Source organism: Bos indicus x Bos taurus, chromosome 8 (genome assembly GCF_003369695.1).
Source record: "Bos indicus x Bos taurus breed Angus x Brahman F1 hybrid chromosome 8, Bos_hybrid_MaternalHap_v2.0, whole genome shotgun sequence".
Classification (NCBI taxonomy): Eukaryota; Metazoa; Chordata; class Mammalia; order Artiodactyla; family Bovidae; genus Bos; species Bos indicus x Bos taurus.
Window position 1 is genome coordinate 81,671,890 of NC_040083.1, and position 12,733 is coordinate 81,684,622.

Genomic DNA, 12,733 nt, shown 5'->3' on the forward strand with positions numbered 1-12,733 from the left:
AAAATTGAAAAAGACACATGTATCCTATTGTTCATTGCAGCACTGTTTACAATAGCTAGAACATGGAAGCAACCTAGATGTCCATTGACAGATGAATGGATAAAGAAGTTGTGGTACATATACACAATGGAATATTACTCAGCCATAAAAAGGAACACATATGAGTCAGTTCTAATGAGGTGGATGAACCTAGAATATATTCTACAGAGTGAAGTAAGTCAGAAAGAGAAAGATAAATATTGTATTCTAATGCATATATATGGAATCTAGAAAAATCATACTGAAGAATTTATTTACAGGGCACAATGGAGAAACAGACATAGAGAATAGACTTATGGACATGGGGAGAGGGGAGGAGAGGGTGAGATGTATGGGAAGAGTAACAGGGAAATTTATATTATATGTAAAATAGATAGATAGCCAACGGGAATTTGCTGTATGGCTCAGGAAACTCAAACAGGGGCTCTGTATCAACCCAGAGGGTGGGATGGGAAGGGAGATGGGAGGGAGGTTCAAAAGGGAGGAGTTATGTATCAGATCAGATCAGATCAGTCCCTCAGTCGTGTCCGACTCTTTGCGACCCCATGAATGGCAGCACGCCAGGCCTCCCTGTCCATCACCAACTCCCAGAGTTCACTCAGACTCACGTCCATCGAGTCAGTGATGCCATCCAGCCATCTCATCCTCTGTCGTCCCCTTCTCCTCTTGCTCCCAATACCTCCCAGCATCAGAGTCTTTTCCAATGAGTCAACTCTTCACATGAGGTGGTCAAAGTACTGGAGTTTCAGCTTTAGCATCATTCCTTCCAAAGAACTCCCAGGGCTGATCTCCTTCAGAATGGACTGGTTGGATCTCCTTGCAGTCCAAGGGACTCTCAAGAGTCTTCTCCAACACCACAGTTCAAAAGCATCAATTCTTCGGCGCTCAGCCTTCCTCACAGTCCAACTCTCACATCCATACATGACCACAGGAAAAGCCATAGCCTTGACTAGACGAACCTTTGTTGGCAAAGTAATGTCTCTGCTTTTGAATATGCTATCTAGGTTGGTCATAACTTTCCTTCCAAGGAGGAAGCATCTTTTAATTTCATGGCTGCAGTCACCATCTGTAGTGATTTTGGAGCCCAAAAAAATAAAGTCTGACACTGTTTCCCCATCTATTTCCCATGAAGTGATGGGACCGGATGCCATGATCTTCGTTTTCTGAATGTTGAGCTTTAAGCCAACTTTTTCACTCTCCACTTTCACCTTCATCAAGAGGCTTTTGAGTTCCTCTTCATTTTCTGCCATAAGGGTGGTGTCATCTGCATATCTGAGGTTATTGAGATTTCTCCCGGCAGTCTTGATTCCAGCTTGTGTTTCTTCCAGTCCAGTGTTTCTCATGATGTACTCTGCATCAGATCAAATCAGATCAGTTGCTCAGTCGTGTCCGACTCTTTGCGACCCCATGAATCGCAGCACGCCAGGCCTCCCTGTCCATCACTAACTCCTGGAGTTCATTGAGACTCTGCATATAAGTTAAATAAACAGGGTGACAATATACAGCCTTGACGAACTCCTTTTCCTATTTGGAACCAGTCTGTTGTTCCATGTCCAGTTCTAACTGTTGCTTCCTGACCTGCATACAAATTTCTCAAGAGGCAGATCAGGTGGTCTGGTATTCCCATCTCTTGAAGAATTTTCTACAGTTTATTGTGATCCACACAGTCAAAGGCTTTGGCATAGTCAATAAAGCAGAAATAGATGCTTTTCTGGAACTCTCTTGCTTTTTCGATGATCCAGCGGACGTTGGCAATTTGATCTCTGGTTCCTCTGCCTTTTCTAAAACCAGCTTGAACATATGGAAGTTCACAGTTCACATATTGCTGAAGCCTGGCTTGGAGAATTTTGAGCATTACTTTACTAGCGTGTGAGATCAGTGCAATTGTGTGGTAGTTTGAGCATTCTTTGGCATTGTCTTTCTTTGGGATTGGAACGAAAACTGACTTTTCCAGTCCTGTGACCACTGCTGAGTTTTCCAAATTTGCTGGCATATTGAGTGCAGCACTTTCACAGCATCATCTTTCAGGATTTGAAATAGCTCAACTGGAATTCCATCACCTCCACTAGCTTTGTTCATAGTGATGCTTTCTAAGGCCCACTTGACTTCACATTCCAGGATGTCTGGCTCTAGGTGAGTGATCACATCATCGTGATTATCTGGGTCGTGAAGATCTTTTTTGTACAGTTCTGTGTATTCTTGCCATCTCTTCTTAATATCTTCTGCTTCTGTTAGGTCCATACCATTTCTGTCCTTTATCGAGCCCATCTTCGCATGAAACGTTCCTTTGGTATCTCTGATTTTCTTGAAGAGATCCCTAGTCTTTCCCATTCTGTTGTTTTCCTCTATTTCTTTGCATTGATCGCTGAAGAAGGCTTTCTTATCTCTTCTTGCTATTCTTTGGAACTCTGCATTTAGATGCTTATATCTTTCCTTTTCTCCTTTGCTTTTCGCTTCTCTTCTTTTCAGAGCTATTTGTAAGGCCTCCCCAGACAGCCAGTTTGCTTTTTTGCATTTCTTTTCCATGGGGATGGTCTTGATCCCTGTCTCCTGTACAATGTCACGAACCTCATTCCATAGCTCATCAGGCACTCTATCTATCAGATCTAGGCCCTTAAATCTATTTGTCACTTCCACTGTATAATCATAACGGATTTGATTTAGGTCATACCTGAATGGTCTAGTGGTTTTCCCTACTTTCTTCAATTTAAGTCTGAATTTGGTAATAAGGAGTTCATGGTCTGAGCCACAGTCAGCTCCTGGTCTTGTTTTTGCTGACTGTATAGAGCTTTTCCATCTTTGGCTGCAAAGAATATAATCAGTCTGATTTTGGTGTTGGCCATCTGGTGATGTCCATGTATAGAGTCTTATGTATATATGGCTTATGGATATATGTGTACCTATGGCTCGGAGAAAGCAATGGCACCCCACTCCGGTACTCTTGCCTGGAAAATCCCATGGACGGAGGAGCCTGGAAGGCTGCAGTCCATGGGGTCTCTGAGGGTCGGACACGACTGAGCGACTTCACTTTCACTTTTCACTTTCATGCATTGGAGAAGGAAATGGCCACCCACTCCAGTGTTCTTGCCTGGAGAATCCCAGGGACAGGGGAGCCTGGTGGGCTGCCCTCTATGGGGTCGCACAGAGTCGGACATGACTGAAGTGACTTAGCAGAGCAGATACCTATGGCTGATTCATGTTGAGGTTTGACAGAAAACAACAAAATTCTTAGAGCAATTATTCTTCAATAAAAAGTAAATTAATTAAAAAAGAAAAAAGAAATCCATGTTAAATATAAAAATACGTATAATTAAAACTAAATGGGAAACTTTCTTAGTGGCTCAGTGGTAAACAATCCACCTGCTAATGCAGGAGACACAGATTTGATCCCTGATCCGGGAAGATCCCACATGCCTCGGAGCAATAAAGCCCGTGTACTCTCTCCTGTGCCAGAGAGCCACAATTACTGCACTCATGTGCTGCAACTACTGAAGGCTGAGCACCTAGAGCCTCAGGTGCTCAAAAGAGGTGCCAAAACAAGAGAAGCCACCACAATGAAAAGGCTACGCACTGAAACTAAAGAGTAGCCCCTGCTCCCCACAACTGGAGAAAGCCCACGCAGCAACAAAGACCCAGTACAGAGAAAAAGAAAATGAAATGGACAGACAGGGGCTTCTCTGCTGGTTCAGTGGTTAAGAATCTGCCTGGCAATTCAGGGGACAAATGTTTGATAACTTGTCTGGGAAGATCCCACATGCCATGGGTCAACTAAGCCCCCTGTGCCACAACTACTGAGCCTACGCACTGCAACCACTGAAGCCCATATACCCTAGAGCCCATCATCTGTAACAAGACAAGCCACTATGAAAGAAGACCCTGCTCATCACAACTAGAGAAAGCCCATGTGCAGCAATAAAGACCCAGCACAACCAAAGTAAAAAATTTTAATGTATATAAATTTTTAAAAACCTACATGGATGGAGAAAAATATGCCATGCTTAACACTAAAAGAAAGCAGGAGTAGTCATGTTAATTTCAAATACAACAGACATTAAGGCAAGGAAAATTATCAGGAATACAGAAACTGATTAAATAATGATAAAGGGCTCAATTTTCCAAGAAGATATAACAGTCCTTACTGCTGCTACTGCTGCTGTTAAGTCGCTTCAGTTGTGTCCGACTCTCTGCGACCCCATAGATGGCAGCCCACCAGACTCCCCCATCCCTGGGATTCTCCAGGCAAGAACACTGGAGTTTGTTGCCATTTCCCTCTCCAATGCATGAAAGTGAAAAGTGAAAGTGAAGTCTCTCAGTTGTGTCCGACTCTTCGAGACCCCATGGACTGCAGCCTACCAGGCTCCTCCAGCCATGGGATTTTCCAGGTAAGAGTACTAGAGTGGGGTGCCATTGCCTTCTCTGATAACAGTCCTTAGCTTGCATATATGCCACAACAGAGTGGAATATATTTTTGTCTTTTCATACTGTTCATGGGGTTCTCAAGGCAAGAACGCTGAAGTGGTTCGCCATTCCTTTCTCCAGTGGACCAAGTTTTGTTGTAACTCTCCACCATGACCCACCATCTGTCTTGGGTGGCCCTACATGGCACGGCTCATCAGTTCAGTTCAGTTTGGTCACGCAGTTGTGTCCAATTCTTTGTGACCCCATGGACTGCAGTATGCCAGGCTTCCCTGTCCATCACCAACTCCTGGAGCTTATTCAAACTCATGTCCATCGAGTCAGTGATGCCATCCAACCATCTCATTCTCTGTTGTCCCCTTCTCCTTCTGCCTTCAATCTTTCCCAGCATCAGGGTCTTTTCCAATGAGTCAGTTCTTCGCATCAGGTAGCCAAAGTATTGGAGTTTCAGCTTCAGCATCAGTCCTCCCAATGAATATTCAGGACTGATTTCCTTTAGGATTGACTGGTTGGATCTCCCTGCAGTCCAAGAGACTCTCAAGAGTCTTCTCCAACACCACAGTTCAAAAGCATCAAAAGCACAATTTTTCCACGCTCAGCTTTCTTTATAGTCCAACTCTCACATCTGTACATGTAAACTATATCACAAAGCTATAATAATCAAAACAGTATGGCATTGGTATATACACATCTGTCAGAAAAGACAGCCCAGAAGCAAACTCATAAATATACGAATCAACTAAATTATGACAGCAGGGCCAGGAATATACAATAGGGAAAAAAACAGTTGCTTCAATAAATGATACTGGGAAAATGGATAAACCACATACAAAAAAAAAAAAAAGAGAGACACTGGACCCCTATCTTATACTAAACACAAAAATCAACTCAAAATGGATTAAGGAATTGAATGTTAACACCTAAAACTGTAAAACTCCCAGAAGAAAATAGAGGACAAGAATGACATTAGTCTTAGCAATGACTTGTTTGACAACAAAAGCAAAGGCAACAACAGCAAAAATAGATTAAGTGGAACTACATCAAACTAAGAAGCTTCTGTACTGCAAAAATCTTCTACACTATCAACAAGATGAAAAGGCAACCTATAGAAGGGAAGAAAATATTTGCAAAGTATATGATAATGAGTAAACATCCAAAATATATAAAGAACTCATATAACTCAATAGGAAAAAAAAATGAAACAATCTGATTAAAAAGTGGGCAGAACATATGAATAAACATTTTTCCAAAGAAGATATGCAAATGCCCAACAGGTAAATGAAAAGGTACTTAATATCACTAATCATTAGGGAAATGCAAATCAAAATCACAGTGAAATATCACCCCATACCTATTAGGATGGCTATCACAAAAAGACAAAAGGTAACAAGTATTGGTGAGAATGTGAAGAAAAGGGAACCCTTGGCGTAACATTGGTGGGAACACAAATTGGTGCAGCTACTATGGAAAACAGTCTAGAGGCTCCTCAAAAAATTAAAATTAAAACTACCAAATGATCTAGCAATTGCAGTTCTGGGTATATATCCAAAGGGAATAAAAACAAGGTATCAAAAAGATATCTGTTCTCCCGTGTTTATTATGTATATTTAAAATAGCTAAGATATAAAAACAAGCTAAGTGTCCAACAATAGAAGAATGAATAAAGATGTGGTATTTATATCTGTACACACACACATACACACAATCAGGTATTATTCAGGCATGAGAAGGAAGGAAATCCTTGGCTGTGACAACATGGATAGACCTTGAGGGCATTATGATAAATGAAGTAAGTTAGAAAGAGAAACAAATACAGTAGCAGTTTATGTGGAATCTAAAAAAATATAAACTCATAGAAACAGAGACTAGAATGATGGTTACTAGGGACTGGGGGTGTGGGAGAAATGGGAAGATGTTGATCAAAAAGTACTTAAAACTTCCAGTTATAAGATGAATAAGTTCTGGGGATCTAAAAATACATCATGCTGATTATAGTTAATAATGGGCTTCCCTGGTGGTTCAGATGGTAAAGAATCTGCATGCAATGCAGGAGGCCTGGGTTTGATCCCTGAGTTGGGAAGATCCCCTGGAGGAGGGCATGGCAACCGACTCCAGGATTCTTACCTGGAGTATCCCCATGGACAGAGGAGCTTGGCGGGCTACAGTCCATGGGTTTGCAGAGTCAGACATGATTGAGCGACTAAGTACAGCACAGCATGGCACATAGTTAATAATACTGAATTGCGTATTTGAAAGTTGCTAAGAGTACATCTTAAATATTCTCACAACAGAAAAAGAAATGGCAATCCTGTGATGTGAAGGAGGTGTTAACTAACACTATAGTGGTAGTCATTTGCAACTTAAAAGTGTATAAAATTAATTCATACATCTTAAAAAATATACCACGTTATATATCACTTATATCTCAATTAAGCTGGGGGGAAATAAAATGTAATAAGTAAATAAAAACTCTGATGTTTTCTCTTGTGCCTACATGGAAACATAACAAGAACCCAAGTGCATTTTTGTCTTATTTTGTAATAAATCCAAACATCTTTTTAAAAATTTCATAAATTGTATCCATATTATTTTAGATATATATTTTACATATTTAAATTTTTATATAAATAAAACATTTTATTTATAATTTAATAATATTTTATTCAAAAATAAACTTTATATTTTCTTATATTAAAACTGGATTATTTGCTTTACAAAAGAGAATTAAAAGACTTCTTTCATTTCACAGCTGTTTCATGGGGAAATATGAAATCAAAATACCAGAGATTTCTCTGACTCATGAGAGTAGGACATCTAGTCCAAAGTATTGTGCTAAAAACTGTAAATGTATCTTCCTGTGTCTTAATAGGATATTCTCAAATTCTATCATAGTGCGAGCTAATTGCAGCACTAATTTAAGACCAATCATTCAGAGTCTTTAAAAAAAGGAATTAAATAATTCAAATGTGTATTTGACTTAATATTTCATCAACAGAACTGTACTTCTGCCTTAAAACTGAATCTCCAGATATGGCTGACCTAGTTGTGTTGCTTCTATTCACCTGGTATTGGCACTAAGAACAGGAGTTTTTTTTAGATGAACTTAGCAATACACACATATGGTACAGAAATACTTGAAGTGTTAAATAACTATTTTGTATCTCGTGGTTTTCCTAGAACAACTGAGTTGACATTTGCATTCATAGTACAAAAAGCGAGTAATGTTGTACCTAACAGAAATCAGTGCAGCAACAGTGGTCACTGTACACTTTGATACAACATACAGTAAAAACACTGCCAGTTTCACATAAAAATGCATTTCACAGTAAGTATTAATATAAAATATTAATTTTACCCTTGGGGACACTTTTAACTTAAAAAAATTCTGTGTGGTGAAAAGTATGCATAAAGATTTCTTCTATATACCAAAAAGTGATGACTGTCCAGAGGAAAAGCACTGTGCAACTTGCTGAGCTGCGAGATCAACTAGCCACTGTTTTCATAAACTTACTTGAGAAAAATGCCTGGTGGACAAACAAAGGTTATTCAGACTTGAATATTTGGCACATACTTTTTCTAAATTACAGAAGTGACCTTAGCATACTAAGGAAAACAACTGACGGTATTTGTAACCAATGATAAATTTGAGTTTTTAAGCAGGAATTAGAATCTTGGAAAATTTGCTTTCACCAATGTGAGCTTTATAGCTTCCCAACACTTAAAAGACATTCCTGATAAAATGAAAATATGTCAATGTTTGGAAGATCTGCATAACTTAATGAACCAATATTTTCCAAATAAACCATGCATGAAGCTACAAAATCCATTAAAAGTGCAAGACAGACCAATGGGTTTTAATGTAATAGTGTGAAAAGCTCATTTACATAATTTCAGAATCCACCTTGCAACTAACCTTTAAAAACCTCACCATTTTCAACTTTTGGTGAGGTATTCACCTCAAATATCCACAATCTGAGATGGCTATTAAAATATACTAGTGCTTTTTCCAAGTGCATGTCTATGTGAAGCTGGATTTTCTTATGCTTCAACCAAAAAAACACTGCATCAGACTGAATACAAAAATACTGTGAGAACCTAGCTGTCATCTTTTAAGTCAAAAAATAAAGAAGTTTGCAAAAATGTAAAAACAATGTCATTCTTGTTAGACAATTTTTTTTTCTTGGAAAAGGTCAGTTTTTTGTTAAAAAATATGCTATTTGTACTAATATTTAATCAATTTATTGTTATTTTAAAAGGAAATGATAAATATTAAAAAGATTTTTAATTTCAAGTACGGTAAATATTGATAGATAGAACCCACATTTTTTAAAAAGGTCACTGAGATCCTCAATAATTTTTAGGAATATACAGTGGTACTGAGACCAAAACATTTGCAAATTACATTTCCAACATACTGAAGTATTCTAAAAAAAGGAAAACAGAATTGGATGATGAAGTAAAGGGTCATCACTTACAGCAAAAAAGCCTCATTCACAGCATCAAAGAACTCAGGGCAGAGTACTTCCTGAGGTTCATGTCCATGGTAGGTGAGCAGAGCCTCTACCAGTGGTTCAAAATCTGGCAAAGTAAGAAGTGGGACACAGATTCGTGACAGGGACCTTACTCGTTCAGGAGACATCCTATGGAATAAATAAAATGAGCAGTAAGTACCAAAATCTTAGAGCCACACATAGTTAAAGGCATATAAAATCTTCATGCTGAAAGAATTTAATTATTTCTTTGTTATTTTTTGATTTTAATTTCTTTGAATTATTTCTTTCATTTCTGAGGTTATAACTACCAATATTCATCACATTTGCAATTAAAACAAAGACACCTAAAATATTTATTAACTAGCCAAAAGTAACAAAAAAAAATCCATTTGATGTTAACATGAATAACATTTTTTGTTAAAAAATAACTATATTTTACAAAACAAAAAAATATTTAGTGAGAAGAGTGGCACTATTTTATATGTTTACAAATCTCTTTCCTATATGGTTTGAAAGAAGACAGTGGATTCTTATATTTAGTTGTGCATATTGAGAGTCCCTTGGACTGCAAGGAGATCCAACCAGTCCATTCTGAAGGAGATCAGCCCTGGGTGTTCTTTGGAAGGAATGATGCTGAAGCTGAAGCTCCAGTACTTTGGCCACCTCATGCGAAGAGTTGACTCAATGGAAAAGACTCTGATGCTGGGAGGGATTGGGGGCAGGAGGAGAAGGGGACGACAGAGGATGAGATGGCTGGATGGCATCACTGACTCGATGGACGTGAGTCTGAGTGAACTCCAGGAGTTGGTGATGGACAGGGAGGCCTGGCATGCTGCGATTCATGGGGTCGCAAAGAGTCGGACACGACTGAGCGACTGATCTGATCTAATTTATTGCAATACATTATTTCGGTTGAATTACATGGAGTCTAGTCCCACATAGATAGGCATCAGTCAGCTTTAAAAGGCAGGAGTGTTATAATAGTCTCTTCACACAATTATACATATTCTCGTTTGACAATACACTAAAATTCATCAAGTGCTGTTCACACTCATTCCTGAAAATCTGTCTAGGAACACAAGTAGAGCTGCCTGCCAGAGGTCTAGAGGGTTGGTGATGGGTTATCTCTACCATGAGAAAGGCTGACATTATCCACAAATTACTGGTCAAGCATTACCCTGAAAGCTGAATCAACCTGATATCAAATTTGATACAGAGATCAGCATTACCCTGATGTCTGTATCAAAAAGTTAAAAACAAAAAATAAGTTTTTCTTACTTTTGATTTCTTTGTCCTTTTGTATTATATTCTAGCAGAACTACTCAGCTCAATCTTTGGAGTCACTGTTATTTAGCTTTATCTTCTATTCAGCCAATTTATTGACTCCCCGCCTCAAATGTCTCCTCTTTAGGAAAAAAAAACAAACCATTCCTATTTCAAGGATTTAATAAGTTTCTCTTCTTAAGATAATTAATAGTTGTTTTTCAGTGGCTCAGTCATGTCTGCCTCTTTGCGACCCCATGGACTACAGCATGTTAGGCTTCCCTGTCCTTCACTATCTCCCAGAGTTTGCTCAAACTCACGTCCATTGAGTTGGTGATGCCATCCAACCATCTCATTCTCTATCGCACCCTTCTCCTCCTGCCCTCAATCTTTCCCAGCATCAAGGTCTTTTCCAATTAGTTGGCTTTTCGCATCAGGAGATCAAAGTACTGGAGCTTCAGCTTCAGCATCAGGCCTTCCAATGAATATTCAGAGTTGATTTCCTTTAGGCTAATTAAAGAATAATGAGATAATTATTCTTTTTTTATTAAAAAATCCAATCACTTATCCTTGTAAATGTATATATTGGTATATTTGCATTTTCCGTTTGTTACATTTGGTTCATTTTTCCTTATGGTGTCAATTTTTCATGAATATCTGGTGATTTTCACTTGTTCTTTCTGGAATTTGGGATTCCACATTAGCCTCTCCATGAATGCTCTGTTCAGTGTAGTTGCCCTCCAGCGCTAGGGGGCAGGGTCAGGGATGTGGTGCTGGCTGCGGTTGCCAATAAATTGCATTCTGGGCACTAGAGCACCCCCCAGACTGCTGGGTGTTGATAGCCATTTGATACTTATTCTCTTTCAAAGGCTCCTGTCCCTCCTATTTGCTGGAAACAGGACACTGTTGTCTCTATTCTGGGGCTAGCGGGTGAGGAGGAGGAGTGGATGAGGGACTGGCCAGCTGGCTGCTATTCCTGCAGTACTAACAAGGACTACTATCTTGTTGGCTGCCATCTACCCTCCTATTTCTTGAATCTACCCTAAAAAAAAATGCTCTTACAAACTTTTGGGGATGTGATATTTACCTTAAAAATATGCCCCTACCTACCACTCTAAGCTTCTCTCATAATTTGAGGGTCATCAAAAGCCCCCTCTCGTTCTCGTGGTATTATGTATTTAATTGTTAAAATTATAGAAGTTGGGAGTATAAAGTAAACACTAGGACATTCAGGTGCTTAGTTCATCACTTGATTTCATTTTTTACATTACATTTTCATGTTAATCTTCTGGCTAAATCTAGAGTTCCTACTCGTCATAGGTTATGCACATTAATCTTCAGGATTTTTCCAAGTTTTCTATATCAGAGGTACTCAAAGTACAGGTCTAGAAAGCAGCAGCAGCAGCATCTCTAGAAGTGAGGCCAAGGAATCTGTTTACATTTTTCCAGGGTAATCTTCTGCACACTAAAGTTTGAGAAACACTGCTCTACTCTTTAAAAGTCTCCAGAATTAGTTATCAATCTCTAAAAATCAACTGAATACTTTAAGAAAATATAATTGCATATAAGGTTTACATTATTATTAATTTCTTATAAATTATTAGTTTAGCTGTATTATTTACTTGATAACAGCAAAATTCTCATAGAGACAATTTTTTGTCTAACTACACAATGATTAAAAAAAAAAGTCAACAAAAGAGTCCAACATGCAGTACTTGGGTGCAATCTCAAAAATGACAGAAGGATCTCAGTTCATTTCCAAGGCAAATCATTCAACATCATAGTAGTCCAATTCTATGCCCCAACCACTGATACTGAAGAAGCTGAAGTTCACTGGTTCTATAAACCTAAAAGATCTTCTGGATCTAACACCAAAAAAAGATGCCCTTTTCATCATATGGGATTGGAATACAATAGTCAAGAGATATTGGGAATAACAGACAAGTTTGACCTTGGAGTACAAAATGAAGCAGGGCAAAGGCTAACAGTTTTGTCAAGAGAACACACTGGCCATAGTAAGCACCCTTTTCCAACAACCCAAGAGACGACTCTACACCCAGATATCACCAGATGGTCAATACTGAAATCAGATTGATTATGTTCTTTTCAGCCAAAGATGAAGAAGCTCTATATAGTCAGCAAAAACAAGACCTGGAGCTGACTGTGGCTCAGATCATAAGCTCCTTATTGTAAGATTCAGACTTAAATTGAAAAAAGTAAGGAAAACCACTAGGCCATTCACGTATGACCTAAAATCAAATCCGTTATGATTAACAGTGAAGTTGATGCACAGATTTGAGAGATTAGACTCGGTAAACAGAGTGCCTGAAGAACTGTGGATGGAGGTTTGTAATACTGTGCAAGGGGTGGTGACCAAAACTATCCCAAAGATAAAGAGATGTAAGAAGACAAAGCGGTTGTCTGAGGAGGCTTTACGAACAGCTGAGGAAAGAAGAGAAGTGAAAGGCAAGGGAGAAAGGGAAAGATATATTCAGCTGAATGCAGAGGTCTAAAGAATAGCA

The 12,733-nt window shown here is 38.8% G+C and overlaps 1 protein-coding gene across 12 annotated transcripts in view; it reads right to left on the reverse strand.

Annotated features, from left to right (window-relative positions):
* Positions 1-12,733, reverse strand: part of FANCC (FA complementation group C) — a 342,060-nt gene that overhangs the window by 69,293 nt on the left and 260,034 nt on the right. For all 12 annotated transcript variants that reach the window (XM_027550193.1, XM_027550192.1, XM_027550186.1 and 9 more), the window contains one exon: positions 8,931-9,095. In XM_027550193.1, coding sequence (XP_027405994.1) covers positions 8,931-9,095 — 165 coding nt within the window. The remainder of the gene's footprint in view (positions 1-8,930; positions 9,096-12,733) is intronic.